This window comes from Heteronotia binoei, chromosome 1 (genome assembly GCF_032191835.1).
Source record: "Heteronotia binoei isolate CCM8104 ecotype False Entrance Well chromosome 1, APGP_CSIRO_Hbin_v1, whole genome shotgun sequence".
Taxonomy (NCBI): domain Eukaryota; kingdom Metazoa; phylum Chordata; class Lepidosauria; order Squamata; family Gekkonidae; genus Heteronotia; species Heteronotia binoei.
The window spans coordinates 263946210-263967483 of NC_083223.1; the positions used below are offsets into that span (position 1 = coordinate 263946210).

The 21274-nt window shown below is 44.4% G+C and overlaps 2 protein-coding genes across 3 annotated transcripts in view; one reads left to right on the forward strand and one right to left on the reverse strand.

Annotated features, from left to right (window-relative positions):
- Positions 1-2357: 2357 nt before the first annotated feature.
- On the reverse strand, positions 2358-10253 carry LOC132588222 (cytochrome b-c1 complex subunit 8-like). Its single transcript, XM_060260578.1, has 3 exons — positions 10089-10253; positions 6604-6771; positions 2358-2567 (listed from the first exon to the last, which is right to left on the reverse strand). The coding sequence occupies exons 2-3, from the start codon at positions 6755-6757 to the stop codon at positions 2473-2475; spliced, it is 249 nt and encodes an 82-aa protein (XP_060116561.1). The 5' UTR covers positions 6758-6771; positions 10089-10253; the 3' UTR covers positions 2358-2472.
- A 2441-nt stretch (positions 10254-12694) lies between these two features.
- Positions 12695-21274, forward strand: part of NDUFS2 (NADH:ubiquinone oxidoreductase core subunit S2) — a 79742-nt gene continuing 71162 nt past the window's right edge. For both annotated transcript variants that reach the window (XM_060255156.1, XM_060255148.1), the window contains exons 1-2: positions 12695-12836; positions 14623-14726. In XM_060255156.1, coding sequence (XP_060111139.1) covers positions 12757-12836; positions 14623-14726 — 184 coding nt within the window. In that variant the 5' untranslated portion in view covers positions 12695-12756. The remainder of the gene's footprint in view (positions 12837-14622; positions 14727-21274) is intronic.

A 21274-nucleotide genomic window follows, 5' to 3' on the forward strand; every position in this document is an offset into this window, starting at 1 on the left:
ATGCTTGTCACACCCTTGCTCCTGGCTCCGCCCCCATGTCTCCTGGCCCCACCCCCAAAGTCCCCAGATATTTCTTGAATTGGACTTGGCAACCCTACTTGCCTTGCTTAGGGTGCCAAACAGTCTAGGGCCAGCCCTGGTGGTCTCTTTTCTAAACTGAAAAGTCCCAGACTCCTCATCTTATTTTTTTCTGCATTTCCCACCTCAATACATACCTCCTAACTGTAATGTAGCTGATTCCATTTTGCATTGTACTCCTGCATCCTTACTCCATCGCCTTTCTTTGTAACAACCCTCCCAACTTCTGACCTTAATGTAATGGCTGGTGCATCTTTGATCTAATTTGTATTTGATGGAGTTAAGTTTCTAATGAATGCTTAAGATCTGGAAGAGCCTCTTGGGTGCTACTGGACCTTCGGTTTATTCAAATACTATAAACACAGGTACCCAACTAAAAATATACAACCAAAGTATCCCCACACAGGCTGAAAATTTAAATTAAACTAAAGTACTTCAAGCTTTGAAAATAGATCGCAGAAATAGGTGAGACATTTTTTAAGTATTGCGGGAAGCACTTTACAATTCTGCCGTTACACATCAGCAATGCAAGGCAGCCCAAGACTTTGGAGACCTGGAGTTCAAAATTATGAAAGTACTTTCCCTTTCAGCATAGGGAATAATCCACAGTCACACATGGAGGAGTTCAGGGCTTATATTTTTTAGCAGGAACTCCTTTGCATATTAGGCCACACACCCAATATAGCCAATCCTCCTGGAGCTTACAGTAGGTCCTGTAAGCTCTTGGAGGATTGGCTATATAAGAGGGTTGTGGCCTAATATGCAAAGGAGTTCCTGCTACAAGAAAAGCCCTGGAGTTTTCCCACTGTCCCTGTCATTACTTTTGCCTCTTCTGCCTATCCCAGCTCTGCCACCCTCATACTTTCAAAAATCACCAGCTGCCTCAGCATTCCTTGTGGTGATACTGTTGGGAGCAGTTTTTGACAGCAACTTCAATGCCCACATAAATGTACTGAGGCTTATTTAATTCTTCATTTACTGCATTTATACCTTTACCTTATTACTGCATCAACATCCTGCCTGTGCCATATCTCATGGGATACCCCTGATAAATGTATTAACTCCTTCACATATACAGTCATTAGGTAGCCATCTTTTGGCTATCCCACCATTCGGGGAGGCCCATCTGCCATTGGCCAAAGCCAGGGCCTTTTCCATTGCAGCTCCATCTTTGCAGAATGGGCGTCCTGAAGAGGTGAGCGCCCTCCCTCCGAAGATCTTCAGGAGGCACTCCAGATCCTGCCTGTTTATTTTATATTGGATTTATATCCCACTCGCCCTGCCAAAGCAGGCTCACAACAATCAAAACATTTACAATTCTGAACTCTAACAGTTAAAAACATTAAACAGATTAAACAGTGAACAATAAAAAACATTAAAAGCAATTTGCTGCTAGTATTGTTTCCAGTGTATTCAGCCCTCTTTAGGTATCCTCATATCTCAGTTGAAGGCGAGTTGAAACAAAGTTGTCGGAACTGGGGAAGGTCCTGCAAGGCTCTCACTTCTGGGAGTTGGTTCCACCAATAAGGGGCCGTATAGAGAAGGCTCTTTCTCTTGTGATCTTCAATCATGCCTCCCTCTGCCCAGGGATCAGTAACAGATTCTGTGTCCCTGATCTAAGTATCTTCTGGGGAACATATGGGGAGAGGCGGTCCCTAAGGTAGGCAGGTCCTCAGCCATATAGGGCTTTAAAAGTAATAACCAACACCTTGTAGCGAATCCGGTACACTATCGACAGCCAGTGCAGCTCTCGCAGCCCAGGCTGTATGTGCTCCTACATGGAGAGCCCCAATTTTGCAAGGGGTTTTGAGGTGGTTTAAATGGCAGGCATCTTTTAAGAGACGGGGAGAGATCTAGGGCTATTTTATTTTTTGGTTTTAGACTAAAAAATGTTTTCAACTCTTACTGCAGGCTGCCTAGAACCAAGAGGAAAGGCAAAATGTTTTAAGTAATAAGTAAAACATAATAAATTAATAAAATACTAGTTTTCAGGGACAATTTAGCCTGAATTTAAGCCATGAAAAAGCATTGGTTTATATTTAGTATTTTATATTTGCATTTGTTTAATGCTGTTTTTACCTTATTGGTTTTAACGTTGTAAGTCACCGCAAGACCCTTTGGGTGATTGGTAACTAAAAAAAAAACCCCACTAACAAATAAATAAAATAATTGTGTCTTTTTAAAAAGAGAGAGAGAGAAAGGGAGATGGCAAACAGCAGCCAGACCCTTCCCGCTGTAGCGCATCTCTCTGACACAAGTTTCAAAGAATTAGTCATAAGTGGGATCAGAAATACAGGTTTATTGAATCTTTTAAAGTCTCTTTCAATGAGCCAGAGAAGCAGAACAAGCGCTGACGCAGGTGAGATGCTGTAACGGTTCTCGGTCAAAGTTGGATTATTCATCGTTTGCGTAGTCGGCGGGGTTCTTTCTTTTCAGGCGTTCAAATTCTTCATTCCCCCAGGAATAAATCACATAGGCGATGACAAACGCTTAGGGAAACAAAACACAAAAGTACTGAGTTTAAAAAAAACAACAATCTCGATTGGAAGCACTTCAAAAATTTGAGACCAATACTTGGGAGACTTTTTGGCAAGCGTGTTCTGAAGTGTTACAGGTTGTGTACAGCATTAACACTCTTTTGAGTACCACTTCAATTGGGATTTGCGCTCTAGCATCATTTCTTAAGTGTTTTAAATTGTAGCACCAAGTGTTTTAAATTGTTTTAAACTATATGTTATTAACTTGGTTTAATTGTTAATCTCTAATGTTTATCCATTGTCTATTGTTTTAGTATGGTTGTTGTGAGCCGCCCTGAACCTGCTTCGGCGGGGAGGACGGGATATAAATCCAATTAATAATAATAATAATAATAATAATAATAATAATAATAATAATAATAATAATAATAATAATAATATTTTTAAAAATAATTTTTTTATTGACAACTGACAATGTAAACAGCTTACAGAAAACAGTGAAACATTAAAATGGCATGGTAGGAAATACAATCTACACACATACGATACATGCAAAAATTCAGTTCAAACAACTTATGATAAAGATAAATAGTCAACGAAGTGAGTTTTTTAAAAAGGGAGACCACTTATCCATTATAGATCTATGTGACCACATATTAGAATCATGGTTATTCTCATCTGTGATCCTGTCTAATATGAAATAATCCAAGACCTTGATGTACCAAGTCCTTATAGAGGAAGAATGCTCATCTTTCCATTTGAGTGCAATAACAGCTTTAGCTGCAGTTAATTACTATTATTAGCTCTATATCCAGTTTTTGAATAACCTTAGAGTCCCAAAGATTGAGAAGGATCAAAGTGGGAGAGAGTGGGACCAAAACACAATGAGATATACTGTTTAATCAGGAGCTCCACACCTGGGTCAAATCTTTTGTTCTCCTTTGTTCCCATAAAAAAGCTATCACTAGCTCTAGGTCACCGGAAGAGACAATAATGCTTGGAAAAGTTGAAGGCAGCAAGAAAAGAGGAAGATCCAACCGGAGATGGGTGGGTTCAAGCAAGGAAGCCCCGGCCCTCAGTTTGCAAGACCTGAGCAAGGCTGTCAACAAGAGGACATTTTGGAGGACCCCGATTCACAAGGTTGCCGTAAGTTGGCAATGACTTGACAGCACTTAACACACACTAGTTATGTCCTCCCCACCATGGTATGGACCAATGTCTTCCACTCCTCTTTAATTAGAGATACTGTTTGGTGTAGTGGTTAAGTGCGCAGACTCTTATCTGGGAGAACTGGGTTTGTTTCCCCACTCCTCCACTTGCAGCTGCTGGAATGGCCTTGGGTCAACCATAGCTCTCGCAGAGTTGTCCTTGAAAGGGCGGCTTCTGGGAGAGCTGTCTCAGCCCCACCTCACAGGGTGTCTGTTCTGGGGGAGGAAGGTAAAGGAGATTGTGAGCCGCTCTGAGATTCGGATTGGAGAGCAGGATATAAACCCAATTTCTTCTTCTTAAACCAAAGTTAAGAGAGCCAATTTGGTGTAGGTGATTAAGTGTGCAGACTCTTATCTGGGAGAACTGGGTTTGATTCCCCACTCCTCCACTTGCAGCTACTGGAATGGCCTTGGGTCAGCCATAGTTCTTGCAGAGTTGTCCTTGAAAGGGCGGCTTCCGGGAGAGCTCTCTCAGCCCCACCCACCTCACAGGATGTCTGTTGTGGGGGAGGAAGGTAAAGGAGATCGTGAGCTGCTCTGAGATTCGGATTGGAGCGCAGGATATAAATCCAATTTCTTCCTCCTAAACCAAAGTTAAAAGAGCCAGTTTGGTGTAGGTGATTAAGGGCACGGGCTCTTATCTGGGAGAACCGGGTTTGATTCCCCACTCCTCCACTTGCAGCTGCTGGAATGCCCTTGGGTCAGCCATAGCTCTCACAAGAGTTGTCCTTGAAAAGGCAGCTTCTGAGAGAGTTCTCTCAGCCCCACCCACCTCATGGGGTGTTTGCTCTGCGACTGAGATTCAGAGTATAGGACAGGATATAAATCAAATTTGTTATTATTATTCAATCAAAGTATGCAAACCCCAGTATATCCAAAAGGCTGCAATACCTACTATATGCTGCTGTAAGGATTACTGAGCCCTACTGAGTATCAGAAATGAGCCACATCAATGCCATCATTTAGCATTAATCACTATCAGTTGGGTACATGCTAATGAGCAGGAAGACATAACAATGTAATTACGTTAAGGCTCTTACAACTCAAGAGCACGTGGAGAGCGGCTTGCAAACACAAGTGTCTACTGACGATGGGAGACTTCTGCTTTATTCTGCTCTCTTGCCCCATCTAGTGCTTTCAGGGTTGCGCAGTGTGAACTTAAAAAAAAAAAAAAACAACCTCGCCAAATCCACAGTGAACGTTCCCTCTTCTGTGCCCCATGTGATGGCAGATGCACACACCAAGATTTTCTGCTTCTGCAGCTAGTTCGCGTTTATTGGCCCTCATTTCCAGCCTTGGGCATCCATGGACTGATCCAATGGACTTCAAATCTCTAGCCCTCAAAAGAATCATGAAGTTGGAAGGGACCTCCAGGGCCATCTAGTCCTGCATGATGCAGGAAATTCACAAATGCCTCCACACACACCCAGTAACCTCTGCTCCGTGCCCAGAAGACGGCAAAAAAACCCTCCAGGATCCTCGGCCAAACTAGCTTGGAGAAAAATTGCTGCCTGACTCCTAAATGGCAACCAGCATTTCCCTGGGCATGTAAAAAAGGGCCAAGGGAACGAAGCATTGATGAAGAAGAAGATATTGGATTTATATCCCACCCTTCACTCTGAATCTCAGAGTCTCAGAGCAGCTCACAGTCTCCTTTACCTTCCCCCCACCCACCCAACACACACACAATAAACACCCTGTGAAGCAGGTGGGACTGAGAGAGTTCTCCCAGAAGCTGCCCCTTCAAGGACAACTGCTGCGAGAGCTATGGCTGACCCAAAGCCATTCCAGCAGCTGCAAGTGGAGGAGTGGGGAATCAAACCCGGTTCTCCCAGATAAGAGTCTGCACACTTAGCCAATACACCAAACTGGCTCTCCTTTCTGCCATCCTTCTTATGATCTACCTAAGTTCGCAGAATCAGCATTGCCAACAGATGGCCGTCTAGCCTCTCTTTACAAGCTTCCAAAGAAGTCAGCTGCAGTTACAATCAATACTCCCTCTAAGCTGTGAAATCTTGTGAGCAAAAATTCTACTTTGTGAACTACTGGCATTACAGTCGTAAACTACTGCATAAATTAGCTTGCTCCGGGGCCATTTTTCCTGAACTGAGACAAAAACGTGTGAGCAGGAGGCTAACGAACGATGAGCTAGCTCACACTAACTCAGCTTAGAGGGATCCCTGGTTACAATAGTTTATCTAAAACTACACGAAACAGGGGTCCCCAACGTGATACCCATAGAAGAAGATGGTATTGGATTTATATCCCTGAATCTCAGAGCAGTCACAATCTCCTTTACCTCCCCCCCACCCCACAACAGACACCCTGTGAGGTGCGTGGGGCTGAGAGAGCTCTTACAGCAGCTACCTTTTCAAGGACAACTCCTACGAGAGCTATGGCTGACCCGAGGCCATTCCTGCAGCTGCAAGTGGAGGAGTGGGGAATCAAACCCAGTTCTCCCAGATAAGAGTCCACACACTTAACCACAATACCACACACAGGCATCATGGTGCCTGCCAAGTGTTTTTAGAAAGGGGATGGGGTCAAATGAGGCTTTTGCCCATCGAAGTTTCTGATTTGAGTATTACAATTTATTTAAAATGTTGCTATGGCAGCAGCTGTCGCCACACCACAAGGGTCTTTACTGAGTTAAGCTGCAGCAGCCATTTCACGGCTGACTTCACCTCTTGCTACAGCTGTTTGGTGGCTGCACCCACCACACTGGGTCAGGATTCCAAAGGGGCCTGGAGGCTGGAAAAAGGTTGAGGACCCCTGATATAAAAAAGCAGGCAACACACCGAGACTGCAGACGGAACCCCGTTAAAGAGTTTTCCACTTACGAGGAGTCACCCGGAAGAACTGGGCACTGATTCGCCGCCACATGTTGGGAATCCCTTTGGTGAAGTAGTTGGGAAAGGCTTTCTGCTCAAAGGGAGACAAGCTGTAGGTGATGATGTGCCTCACTCGTTCCAGATTTCCAAACTTGATACCCATCTCGACGGGTTTTTCTGCAAAAGCAGCACAGATTAATGGGAGTGGTGTGTTTACGGTTTTCAGGTGTTCCTTCTCCAAATTTGTTTGGATATGTGGACTTTCAGAGGAATGTTCAAAAGAAGAAGATATTGGATTTATATCCTGCCCTATACCCTGGATCTCAGAGCAGTCACAATCTCCTTTACCTCCCCTCCCCGCCACAACAGACACCTTGTGAGGTAGGTGGGGCTGAGAGAGCTCTTGCAGCAGCTGCCATTTCAAGGATAACTCCTACAAGAGCTATGGCTGACCCAAGGCCATTCCAGCAGCTGCAAGTGGAGGAGTGGGGAATCAAACCCGATTTTCCCAGATAAGAGTCCATGCACTTAACCACTACACCAAACAGAGGAGCACGGGCTTGTGTTCTAGGTTCGATGGGATGACAGGCTTTGATTCCATCCTCAAAGTAAAAGAAAGGTAATTATCTACCTTGGGACAGCCATAGTTCTTGTAGGAGTTGTCCTTGAAAGGGCAGCTGCTGTGAGAGCTCTCTCAGCCTCACCTACCTCACAGGGTGTCTGTTGTCGGGGGAGGGAAGTGAAGGAGATTGTGACCACTCAGAGACTCTGAGATTCAGAGTATAGGGCGGGATATAAATCCATTATCATCTTCTTCTATCTTCTTCTCCTCTCCTCTCCCCTTTCACAAACAAGTTACTTCAGACATTCCTGTGTTCATGTGATCCTATCATTTAACAGTCCTATCCTGCCCTATACCCTGAATCTCAGAGCAGTCACAATCTCCTTTACCTCCCCACCCCCTGCCACCAACAGACAGTGAGGTACTGTGAGGTAGGTGGAGCTGAGAGAGCTTTCCCACAAGCTGCTCTTTCAAGGACATATGAAGGTATGAAGCTGCCTTATACTGAATCAGACCTTTGGTCCATCAAAGTCAGTATCGTCTACTCAGACTGGCAGCGGCTCTCCAGGGTCTCAAGCTGAGGCTTTTCACACCTATTTGCCTGGATCCTTTTTTGGAGATGCCAGGGATTGAACCTGGGACCTTCTGCTTACCAAGCAGATGCTCTACCACTGAGCCACCGTCCCTCCCCGACGGAGCAGGACAGCTCCTGCAATATCATTTGATTTTTTTTTTTCTCGTGAGACCCATCCAGTTTGGATCTATAGGCAATGTGAAGTACCCTGAGCCCATTTTGGGAAGGGCGGGCTAGAAATGTAAAATGATAAATAAATGAACAGTTTCAATTCTGAATGATCTGAACAAGTGGTCCTTCATAAATTGATTTGAACAACCATCTCATGCACATTCACTTGCTCATCTTCTAACACTGTGTATGCCATTAAATGCCAACAATGCCATTCAGCTCTGTACACAGGGAAACAGGTCAAACCATACATCAAAAAATAAATGGACACAAATCTGACATCAAGAATCACAAAACTAAAAAACCTGTAGTACAGCATTTCAACCTCCCAGGGCACTCAATGAGGGGACCTCAAAGTAGCTGTTTTATTGCAAAGGAATTTCAGAAACAGTTATTACAGCATTCCGGACAATGGAACCCCCAGGTCTTAACGAACATATTGGGCTCTTCTCTGACTACACATGCTAAATTACTCCGTTCTCATTTATACCCAGAATTAAACTTTGCTGGTTTCAATGGTGCCCACTGGTCTCAAACTTAGTTCCAACATCTGTTTGTTAACTCTTTTATTAGCTACATGCTAATTTGTTGCTGTTCACAGATCTTACCAACGACTTTAATCCAATCTTAGCTATACTTATCACAGCATCTTGACTCTAATTAGCCTTCCCTGGCAACTAACCTCCCCCCCCCCCATTTCCCTCTCCCTCTACATATATGCAATAATTAAGAAAGTCTTTTCAATGTATCAAAAGTGTGCATGCACATGAATGCTTATACCCAGAATTAAACTTTGCTGGTCTTAAAGGTCCACTGTCCTCAAACTTTGTTCTAGGATCAGGAGGGTCAGCAGAACAAAGGTTGAGTCTGGTGGTACCTTTAAGACCAACAAAGTTTTATAAAAGGTATAAGCTTTTGTGTGCATGCACACTTCTTCAGATGCAATGAAATGGAAATAACCAGACCATACATAAAGGTAGACAGTGAGCAGTAAATTAGCATGCAGCATAAAGATGATGTTTAACAGATACAAGGCCCAACAATAACAAGGTTGGTTGATACGGACGGTTACCGTTTGTTTTTGTTCAATTCCGGAGGGTGTGGGGAACACAATGAAGGAAATAAATATGTCAAAACTGGAGATTAATGAGAAGATGTAAACTAAACTTATTCTTGTTTAGTAAGAACATAAGAGAAGCCATGTTGGATCAGGCTAATGGTCCATCCAGTCCAACACTTGTCATACAGTGGCCCCAAAACCCCAGCTGCCATCAGGAGATCCACCAGTGGGGCCAGGACACCAGAAGCCCTCCCATTGTTACATTTTTGTTATGCTGCGTGCTAATTTACTGCTCACCTGCTACCTATATGTACGGACCAGCTACTTCCATTTCACTGTATCTAAAGAAACGTCCGTGCACATGAAAGCTTATATCTTGAATAAAACTTTGACGGTCTCAAATGTACCACTGGACTCAAACTTTGTTTTGTTCCATTTCACTGTTTAAGGTCTCTAATCCTGGGACAAAGGTGTTTAAAAACATGCACTACTCAGCACCTGCATTCCAAAAGGACAAAATCTAATGCAGAACATTAGGAGATTAAGACACTTTAACTACTTTTCAAAACATTGGAATCCATTTTGAGGACCCTTTCTTGAAAAAGCACGCTCTAAATCAAACAAGTAGTCACTAAAATCATCACGCCAGGAGAGGGGGTCCCTTTCCACGAGCGAGACCTCAAGGGATGTTATTGGGTTTTAATCAGGGGTCGTTTTGTAGAAAAATAGGTAGTGGAGCTCATCCAGGGATTGTTATGCAACTGCACCTGCTATTCAATGGACAAGGTAGGTAGGTGGAGAGGAAGAGGGGGAACCCTCAGAAAGGTTCAGGAGTTGCACTCCTGTGAGCTCCTGCTGAATTCAAGGCCTGATTTTAATTGATCTTTGCATCGATATTGACGCTGCTGAAAATCGCTTTTGGTGATGCTGGGTTTAGGCAGTGGGACATGCAGTTAGACACAGCAACGGGAAGAGAACGCTGGCTGCCCCGTCTGCTATAGGGCAGTCCGTGACCCCCTTCCAGCAGTAGGGAGGACAGAGGACAATCCTTGCCGCCTCCTGGGAAACCCTCTCCGGTTCACTTGGAGACAAAAACCTGCGACCCAAATTAAAGTCGAACTACCCACCCGCTCAGCGTCCTCCAGAAAGGTCACCACTTCCCACTCCAGCCTCTGCCCAACTAATTCCTTCCGTTTCCGGAATGTGAACGCCACTTCCGTTGACGCGACCAAACGTGATGCCGCATTCTATCATTGAGCGTGCTCAGTAGCAGCAGTTGAAGCCATCAGACTGTAGTATTGCCCTCAGCTTGCAAATAAGTATAGGGCATGCTCAGTAGGAGCAGATGACGCCCCCAGTCTTGCCCTGAGTTAGATGCCTGTGTAGATCCAGTCCAGTAACGGCGGTGGTCTGATGAAGTGTGCGTGCACACGAAAGCTTACATTCTGAATAAAACTTTTTAGTTCCTGTTTTAATTATGCAAAGGAACTCTAAGAACAGACTGGAGAGGGAAATTGCTGAATTTCAAATTATTATGAAACGTGGAATGAACACCTCCCCAGGACTGAACAGGGATATTGGTTTTTTATCTCACTCATAACATATGCTTAACCCATTTTCACCAAGTATAGCCCGAGATTTTGTTGTAGAAAAAGCTCAGCAGGAACCCATTGCATATTAGGTCACACCCCCTGATGCCACCATTGTTTCATACAGGGTTTTTTGTAGAAAAGGCGCAGGAGGAACTCATTTACATATTAGGCCATACCCCCTGATGCCAAGCTAGCTGGAACTGTGTTCCAGATCAAAAAAAGGCCTGAGTATAGCTATATATCCACAGTATTCCAATGCAGTTCTCTGTTAGGATAGTGTATCAGAATAATGTTTTTTGTATTGACGTACTCAAATAAGGGATATTGGGTGTTTACCGCATTACATATACTAAACCCATCTTCCACTATATTTTAATTTTTTTTTTATTAGCCAACTAGAATGATGTTTATATGTATGTTACATGTTAAAAGTTCGCCATACAGAGCAATCTTGGGAAGGCGGTGGTTTTCCATCCTAGAAATATGCCCTGCCCAGCGCAGCTGCGTCTTCAACAGCAGTGCTTCGATGCTTGTAACCTCCGCCCTCTTGAGGACTTCAGTGTTGGTCACAACATCACCAGTGGTCTGACCTAGCCTCAGATCGCAAAGCATGGAGGCACACCATCCACCAGGCTGTCTCTTCCTTTGAGAACGCACGCATAGCTGGTCTTGAGGACAAAAGGAGATTGAGGAAGAATCGCACTGCTACAGCACCAACCCCAAATCAGACTTTTCCCTGCAGCCACTGTGGCCGGATCTGCCTGTCCCGCATTGGTCTTGTCAGCCACCAGCGAGCCTGCAGCAGACGTGGACTACTGCACCCTTCTTAAATCTTCGTTCGCGAAGTCAAGCCGAGAGAGAGAGACATGTTAAAAGGTAAATTAGTTGGATGGGGAAAAGCTCTGAGAAAGAAATGTCCTCATTTTGGTCCAGACTTTAACAGACATTCTCACATTCTGACATGTTACTGTTTATTGGTTTCCCACGCAAATGCTATGCAGACCAAATGTTCTTTCAAATTGGATTTTAACTTTGTACCACTTTGCATTCTAAACCACTGCCCACCAGCTATATGTAGCTCTGCTCATTGTATCTCATTCCTTGTCTGATGAAGTGTGCATGCATACGAAAGCTTATTTTCAGAATAAAACTTTGTTGGTCTTAAAGGTGCTACTGGACTCCTACTTTGTTGAATAAAACTTTTTTGGTTGTAGATGCCTGGGAGTGCCTCACTAGTGAGCATGCTTGAGTCTCGAGAACAGCTAGTGAAGCCACCGGCCTCACTTAGGTGCCTGGGGATGTTGAAGGGGAATTCAGTGGCATCTGACAGACTAACCAGATTGTGCGGTGTGCATTTATTGGGCGGATACGGGAGTCTTGTAGCACTTAAAAGTCTAACACAGACTTGGGGGTTTTTTTACACTACTCTTTTTTTATATAGCACTTTAAAGTCTAACACACACGCTACTCTGCTGAGCGGTATCACTCATGAGGAATTACGATCATTATAGGATCAGTCAGAAGAAAGCAAGCTATGATCCCGCCAATTATGACGTTATGAACAGCACCATGAAATATATTTTAATTGCTATGTTATTGTTTTAAATTATAACCATAAATTGTTTTTAAATTGACTGTTAGACGCCCTGAGTCCGTTTGCAGAGAGGGCAGGATAGAAAACTAAAGTATAAATAAATAAATAAGGTTCAGATGGGTAGTTGTGTTGGTCTGAAGCAGCAGAACAAAGTTTTGAGTCCAGTGGCACCTTTAAGACCAACAAAGGTTTATTCAAGGTTATTATTATTATTATTATCCTGTGACATTATGTGTCGAATAGCCAAGAGATCCTAACGTTATCTGGCAAGGAGAAATTCTACCTCTTCTACCTCTTTCAGTTCTGAATGCATGCATGCAAAAGCTCCCTTTTAATGTTATGCAGCGCTAGATGGCGAGCTAGACTTGTTTTTAAGCTTATTAAACCCACTTAGGTATGAAGCGTAATAAAGTAACTACTGGGCATGCGCAACACATTTGGCGCCTGTTCAAATGCGGCTGCCGAAGTCACCGAGCCGTTGCTTGACATTGCGTGGGGGGAAAAGGGCACGCTTGCCCACAACAATCATGGCGGCTTTGAAAGGCCGACAAGGATTCAGAGCATGCGCCTTTGTGACGTAAGTGGGATTCCGCGGTGCCGCAAGGGAAGATGGCGGCGCTCAGGTCTTTATGGAGATTGCGGGCACCTTCAGGGTCATGGTTAAAAGGGCTGGGGACGGCTCCCACCAGGTAATATCCTCTTTCTGGTGCAGGGCTGGGATTTTTTTTTTTTTTTGCAATTTCCTCCCCGATAGCTGTGCGTGTGTGAAGTTAGGTCGCTTCAGGGTTGGCTCCTAGAGAAATGTCAAGTGCTTAATTGTCTTGACAACAGCCACATTCTGACCTGGAAACCCTGTTCTCTGGGGTGATGTGTAGGCGGGAGTTTCTGGTTACTGGCTGTTAAAGAAAAAGCACTTTGCACACGCCCAGAGTCATTGTCTGCTTTTCTGTGGCATGCTGTGTTTTGATGCAGTTCAAACTAAGTGCTACATCGTCACCCCCCAAAAAACCTCTACATTTGCCCCTTTTTTTACTACCCCCATCCAGGCCTCAGATTTAGCAGGAGCACAGCTCCTGAACCTTTCTGAGGGTTCCCCCTCTTCCTCTCTATTCACCTTGTCCATTGAATAGTAGGTGCAGCTGCATAACAATCCCTGGATAAGGAGAGCAGCCAACCACCAGGAGCTTCGCCGCACCCTGAGCAGCCCTCATTAACCCCTGGAGAAATCCATGCCACTCTTTCTCCACATGTTATTTTGGGCGGTGGCGGGGGGGAGGGGCTTGCTGGCCTTTTGACTGGGGGGCAGCCCAGGAGAGCCCCAGACGAGCGAGGTCTGCTTGGACTGGCTGGATCTCTAGTCAACCCAAGCAGACCTTGCTCACCCTGGGCTCTTCTTTCTTGCATCAGGTTGCTTTTGACTGGGTAGGAGGGCATATGCTAATGAGCTCTGCCACCTGTTTTTCTACATAATGACCCCTCCCCCCATCTCTTTAGCAGTAGCAAATAAAGTTTCTCCTGCCCCTTCATCTCCATGCCAGGAACAGGCTTCATCTTGGTCTGGAGAAAAACTTCCTGCCCTTCAACAGAGGTTAAATGGGATATTTTCTCCGTGCCATGAAAAGCTTCAGCTGCCCATTTCCAGGCATTAAATCTCTGTTAAACGGACAGGACATTTTTTTTCTGCAGGCTAGTTGGCAAACTTAGTGTAACGTTGCTGTTAGAGACGCAGCAATGGAGCTAATACGAGTGGCAACTTTATCTGGTTCCTAAGCATGCTGTTCTCTGTGTAGGAAAAAGACAACCATCAGCAAAGTTTGATAAATCTGCTATAAAATTTTAAAAATCCAGCTTTCTCCTTGTAGTGATAAGTTTAGATAGAACCATAGAGTTGGAAGGGACCATACCTCCTGCTCAATGCTGGAGCAGCCTTCGGCATCCTTAAACAAGTGCTTATCCAGCTGCTGCTTGAAGACTGCGGGTGAGGGAGAGCCCACAGCCTCCCTAGGGAGCTGATTCCACTGTTGAATTACTCTTAACTGTAAAAAAAGATCTTCCTAATATCCAGCTGGTACCTTTCTGCCTGTAATTTCAACTCATTATTGAAGCATAGCCATCTTCAAGAGAGGATTGGATAAGCATTTGGAGCAGAGGTCCATCAGTGGCTATTAACCACAGCTGTCTGGGGCAGTGATGCTCTGTATTCTGGGTTCTTGGGGGGGGGGGGCACAGTGGGAGGGCTTCTAGTGTCCTGGCCCCACTGATACACCTCCTGATGGCACTTGTTTTTTGGCCACTGTGTGACACAGAGTGTTGGACTGGATAGGCCACCGGCCTGATTCAACATGGCTTCTCTTATGTTCTTATTCTCCTCTCCCCCACTTTACTCTCACAGCACCCGTGTAAGGCAGGTTAGTTTTGTGATTAGAGTACAGCTTAGCAGGTCTTGATATCTTTGCACTCCTTCTCCCCTGGCAGAGGGAAGCAGTGGCAGCCCGATGTGGAGTGGTATCAGCAGTATGGAGGCGCTGTCATGTACCCCACCAAAGAGACAGAAAAGTGGGTCCCTCCTCCTTGGAACGGTGAGTTTCTTTCTTGGCATGTTCCCCTCCCCAATATTGCTTTAAAGGGCTGGGAGAGAAGTGTGTGCCATGTTGTTACTTCATAAAATCACAGAGTTGGAAGGGACCTCCAGGGTCATCTAGTCCAACCCCCCTGTACAAAGCAGGAAATTCCCAAATACCTCCCTCCCACACCCCCAGTGACCTCCCCTGCTGTATGGCTGGAAGATGGCAAAAACCTCCAGGATCCCTGGCCAAAATGGCCTGGAGAAAAATTGCTGCATGACCCCAAAGTGGTGAACAGCGTTTCCATGGGCGTGTAAGAAAGGGCCACGAGAACTAAGCACTGATGCAACCCTTCCTGCCCTCCTTCCCATGACCTGCCTAAGTTCACTTGCTGTCAGATGGCCATCTATCCTCTGTTTAAAGACTTCCCCCCCATAAAAGAGAGAGGGAGAGCCCACCAAAGTCAAAGTATTTTATTGTGGTAGCCATAAGCCATAACAACCCAGCAAACCCCCCAAAGTATACAGTTTACTTCTCGCCATAAAAATTAAAACATAAAAAAAATACATAGCAAAACAGAGCACTATGAATAAGATTTAAAACATATATAATAAAACATTGTGACAGAATGAGACTATAACTTGGCCAAAATTCTTGTATAGGTGGCTGTAGTTATCTTCTTCCTTATTTTTATTGCTAAAAATATTAAAGTAGCCACCTTAAGGGTAACATCTGGAATGGCATTAGCCAGTAAAAATTTAATACATTCCTCTTCTGATTTAAACTTTGTGAGAAATTGATTCAGCAGTTTATTTCATATGGGCCCATAAAATGGACAGGATAGAATGCAATGGACAATATCTTCATGACATCAATCTGATCCATCTGTTTAAATTCTCTGTCTTGGTATCCCCAGTTCAAGAAAAAGAAATCCTTTTCCCGCTATCTAGCTGACCTCTCAAATGCCCCTTTAAGAAAGGAATTTACCCAAGCCTTTTTCCAAACCATGCCTCCCTTGTACCTTCAGGGTAGATTTCAAAAAAAATAACCGTGGACCAGCATCTTTGTTCCTGTGGAGCCCACCGCCTCCCAAGGAAGCCTGTTCCAAAAGGATTTTGTTAGGAGCCATCCTTACACTTTTGATTATCTGTTAAAATAGATATACGCTGCCTATCTAGTGTGTCTCAAAAGGGCTTAGAGTTCTAAATTAAAACCATAATTAAATTATAATCATAACTATTAACTGGCCGCCCTCAGAGACACTGCCCCATATACAGACAAACTAAACAGCCTTTCAGTGCTTCCTAAACATTTCTAAGTGGGATCCCTTCCTTGCTGACTCAGAGAGCCTACTCCTCAGAGTAGGTGCCACTGTTGAAAAATGGCTCCAGACAGATGCAGGGTGAGCAGCCACCAACTACATTGCAATATTAACTTGCGAGAATCAAAGCTCCCTTCTTCAGATTGATGTATTTCCTGATGGAGGGAGCGTTGACTCTCGAAAGCACATACCTCCAAAGTCTTAATGGTCTTTAAGGTGCTTATGGCAATCATCCCCCAAAGTCCTGCCGCTCCTCCGGGTCTCTGAACCAATCCTTGTGATTTAAGCCTCATGCAAATCAATGTGGTTGTCAGCCAATCAGAGCCCATGGAATTCCACTGGTCAGGAGGGTAGGGTTGCCAGTTCCAGGTTGGGAAATACCAGGAAATTTGGGGGTGGTGCCTGAGAAGGGCATAGCTTGGGGGAGGATATTGGTGGATTAGGATGTTATAGAGTCCACCTTCTAAAGTGGCCATTTTCTCCAGGGAAATTGATCTCTGTTGCCTGGAGGTCAGTTGTAATCCCAGGGGATCTCCAGCCACCACCTGGAGGTTGGCAACCCTATGGGAAGGGATGAAGCAGGGTGGGGGGGGGACTTTTAACCTTTTAGATAGAGATTTCATGGCTCTGGAAAGCCACATCAGCTCAGGCAGGCTTTTGTTTAGGGTTAGTTTAAGGGGAAAAGCTTGTTTTAGTGTTGATAAATAAGCATTCTATTAAGGGCCCATCATTCCTGGCATGCGTATGGCTTCTGTGGAAAGAAATTCTGTGTGGTCAGAGAGCAGCCTTGAACCTGCTGAGGCAATAAGAGAACATAACATAAAGGAAGCCATGTTGGATCAGGCCAATGGCCCATGCAGTCCAACACTCTGTGTCACACAGTGGCCAAAACCCAGATGCCATCAGATCTACCAGTGTGGCCAGAACTCCATAAGCCTTCCTATTTTGCCCCCCCAAGCACCAAGAATACAGACCATCAGTGCCCCAAAACAGAGTGGTCCCTCTGTATCATGTGGCTAATAACTACTCATGGACCCTGTTCCATATGTTTATTCAATCCCTTCTTGAAGCTGTCTCTGCTTGTAGCTGCCACCACTTCCTGTGGCAATGTTAATTACACTTAGGATGAAGTACTTCCTTTTGTCTGTTCTAAACTTAGTGCACATTAATTTAATTGAGTGCCCACAAGTTCTTGTATTGTGAGACAGGGTGAAAAGTACTTATATTTCTACCCTCAGTCATCGTTTCTCCAAGCTAAAGAGCCCTAACCTCTTTTACTTCTCTTTACTGGGAAAGTGTTCCATCCCCTTAATCATTTTAAATGCCCTTTTCTGCACTTTTCCCAATGCTTTATTATCTGTTTTGAGATGTGGTGACCAGAACTCTACACAGTATTCCAAATAAGGCTGCACCATCGATTTATACAGGGACATTATGATACTAGCTGATTTGTTTTCAATTCCCGTCCTAATAATCTTCAGCATTGCATTTGCCTTTTTTATTTCAGTTGCACATTGAGTTGACATTTCCATTGTGTTATCTACCATGACTCCAAGATCTCTCTCCTGGTTGTCTCCACCAGTTTGGAGCCCATCAACATGTATTTATGGTTGGGATTTTTGGCTCCTATGTGCATTAGAAGAAAAAGAAGACTGTGGATTTATACCCCGCCCTTCTCTCCGAATCACTACACCAAACTGGCTCTTCTGCGAGAGCTATGGCAGCTGCAAGGGGAGGAGTGGGGAATCATACCTGTTTCTCTGAGATAAAAAGTCCGCACACTTAGCCACTTCATCAAACTGGGCACTTTGCACTTGGCCACGTTGAACCTCATTTGCCACATTGACATCCACTTACTCAGCCTCAACAGATCTCTCTGGAGCACCTCACAGTCCTCGCTGGTTCTCACCACCCTGAACAACTTAGTGTTATGTACACACGTAGCAGCTTCATTGCTTACTCTCAACTCCAGATCATCAATTAATAAGTTCAAAAGCACCAGACCCATTACCGAGCCCACTGCGTACCACCTTCCACTGTGAAAACTGCCCATTTATACTCACTCTCTGTCTCCTGTTAATTAACAACCAGTGTTTAATCCACAAGAGGACTTGTCCTCTTATCTCATGAGTACTGAGTTTACTTACTAGCCTTTGATGAGGAACTTTATCAAAGCTTTCTGAAAGTCTAGATAAACAACAGCCATCGGGTCACCCTTGTCCACATGCTTGTTCTCCCCCTCAAAGAACATTAGCAGGTTAGTGAGGCAAGATCTTCCCTTACAGAATCCATGCTGATTCTTCCTCATTGGCTTTTGTTCATCAATGTGCCTACTAATTCTGTCTTTAATAACAGATTCCACCAACGTACCTGATATCGACATTAGACTGACCAGCCTGTAATTTCCAGGATCCTCTCTGGAACCTTTTCTAAAGATGTGGGTTACATTAGCTACCTTCCAGTTAAGAACATAAGAGAAGCCATGTTGGATCAAGCCAGTGACTCATCTAGTCCAACACTTTGTGTCAACACAGTGGACAAAAAATCCAGGTGCTATCAGGAGGTCCACCAGTGGGGCCAGGACACTGTGCCTCTTTCAAGCACCAAGAATACAGAGCATCACTGCCCCAGACAGAGAGTTCCACCAATACGCTGTGGCTAAGAGCCACTGGTGGACCTCTGCTCCAGATGTTTATCCAATCCCCTCTTGAAGTTGTTTATGCTTGTAGCTGCCACCACCTCCTGTGGCAATGAATTCCATTTTCACCCTTTGGATGAAAAAGTACTTCCTTTGATCTGCTCAGCAATTTAATTGTATGCCCACAAGTTCTTGTATTGTGAGAAAGGGAGAAAAGTCCTTCTTTCTCTACCTTCTCTATCCCATGCATAAACTTATAAACCTCTATCATGTCACCCCTCAGTCGACATTTCTCCAAGCTAAAGAGCCCCAAATGTTTTAACCTTACTTCATAGGGAAAGTGTTCCAACCCTTTAATTATTCTAGTTGCCCTTTTCTGCCGTTCTCAGGAACGGAGGCAAGTTTTAGTGACAGATTACATATTTTTGTCAGGAGATCCACAAGTTCACACTGGAGTTCTTTCATAATTCTTGGATGTCTGCCATCTGGGCTTGGTAATTTGCTGGGTTTTAATTTGTCTATCAGTCATAGGACCTCCACTCTTGTCACCTCAATCTGACTCAGGTCTTTCAACACCCCTCTCAACATGAACGGTTCTGGAGTGGGCAAACGGCTCCCATCTTTGACAATGAAGACAGAGGCAAAACGTGCACTCAGCTTCTCTGCCATTTCCCTATTGTCCTTTTTCTCCTTAGTCATCCAAAGGCCCCACTGCCTCCCTGACTGTTTTTTTTGCTACAAGTGTACTGGAAGAAATTGTTGTTGTTGGTCTTTATGTTTTTTTGAAGTATGTTCCTTATAGTCCCTTTTTGCCTATCTGACCAGCGACTTGTGTTTTATTTTCCAGAGCCTGTGCTCGCTTTTATTTACCTCACTCGGACTAGCTTTCCACCACTTAAAGGAATCCTTATTACCTTTTATTGCTTCCCTTACTTTGTTTGTTAATAATGCAGGTCTTTAAAAATACCTGTCCGTACCTCTCCTAACCTGTGGTATACATTTTGTCTGAGCTCCTGGGTTTGTAGTTTTAAATGGTGTCCACACTTCCTGAAGGGATTTGACCCTCCTCACCCTTCCTTTCAGTTTCTTCTTCACAAGCCCCCTCGCTTGAGAGAAGTTACCCCTTCTAAAGTTAAAAGCGATTGTGTCAGTCTTTTTGGACAACACCCTATTTACATAAATGTTAATAACATTATGGTCACTGTTTCCAACTGGTGCTATCACATTTACATCTCTCACCAGGCCTTGGGCATTATTTAGGTCCAAGTCCAGGATCGCCTCTCGTTTCTATGACCATCTGCTCCATGGCACAGCCACTGAGAGTAGCTAGAAACCCAGTCTCTTTCTAGAGTAGCGCCCTGGCTTTTTCTACCTTCTGCTGAACTCACAGGTCTACTAAACTGTTATCGCTGGAGCCGAGACACTTTGTCACTGGAGCAGGCCTCCAGAATTTATTTACTTAAGGCTCAGCCCCAAAGTAGTTACTCTCATTGGAGAAAAGTCTGTAACCTTTGGGGAGGTGAAGCTGAGAGCCAGTTTCACTTCATATTCTGAAGTCATCCACACAAAGCATTTGCCCTGCTGGATATATTTTATTTTCTGTTGAAGAAACCTTTGTTGTTCATCTCCCTCTTGTGTCGTATCCGTTGAGTCAAATATCTAAGAAAATGCAATTTCTGTTTATCTCACAAATAATTACAGCCTTAGTCTTGCAGGCTCCCAAACAAGAGACCTCCAGGGAATGCATAGCTTTCATGCTACTAATCTTTAATCAGTCTTTAAAAAAAAAAATTGTATTTGTGTGCGTGTGTGTCTCCATGTCTGGAAGTCATGGCGACTTCTGGCGACTCCTACTGGGCATGAAGGACATTCAGAGGCTTGAGCCTGCCTCTGCCTCCAAGTACTGGTATTCCAAGGAGGTCTCCCATCCAAGAACTTGTCACAGTTGGCCCTGCTTAGCTTTTTGGATCGGACAGGATCAGGCTTGCCTGGGCTCTCCAGGTCAGGGCTACCTCTACTAATCCTTTAATCAAAGCTTGTGTCCCCCTTTTTTGTGTGTGGTTGGAGTTTAGAGAATCTGTAGGGGAGACCAGAGTGGGAGACTTGGAGATTCTTCAGTCCAGTGAGCAGTTGCCTCAGAGCCTGTCTCTCTTTCTCTCTCTCCCGGTAGCTGCCACGGTGCTACTGGACTTGAAGCTAGCTGCTCTCCTGCAAACCAAGAGAGTTACCCTCTGAAACTACATTGCAGTAAGGTGTTAAAGTACTGGAGGGAATCGTCTATATGTTATTTGTTTGGGGGTTGGACTAGATGACCCTGGAGGTCCCTTCCAACTCTATGATTCTATACCCACTTTTTCATGCAAATTCAGGCAATGATGGGCAAGAAGGTGGAAGATTGTGTTGGGGTTGACCACAGACCACAGGCCAGTGTTGGGAAACCATCTGGAACTGAAATTTTTGTAACTAACTTTCAAGCATATGAAAAAGATTTGCATTATTATATTAACTAATGAAACTTTCCTTCCTTTGTTTATGAAGAAGACGACCGCAGATTTATACCCTGCCCTTTTCTCTGAATCAGAGTTTCAGAGCAGCTTACAATCT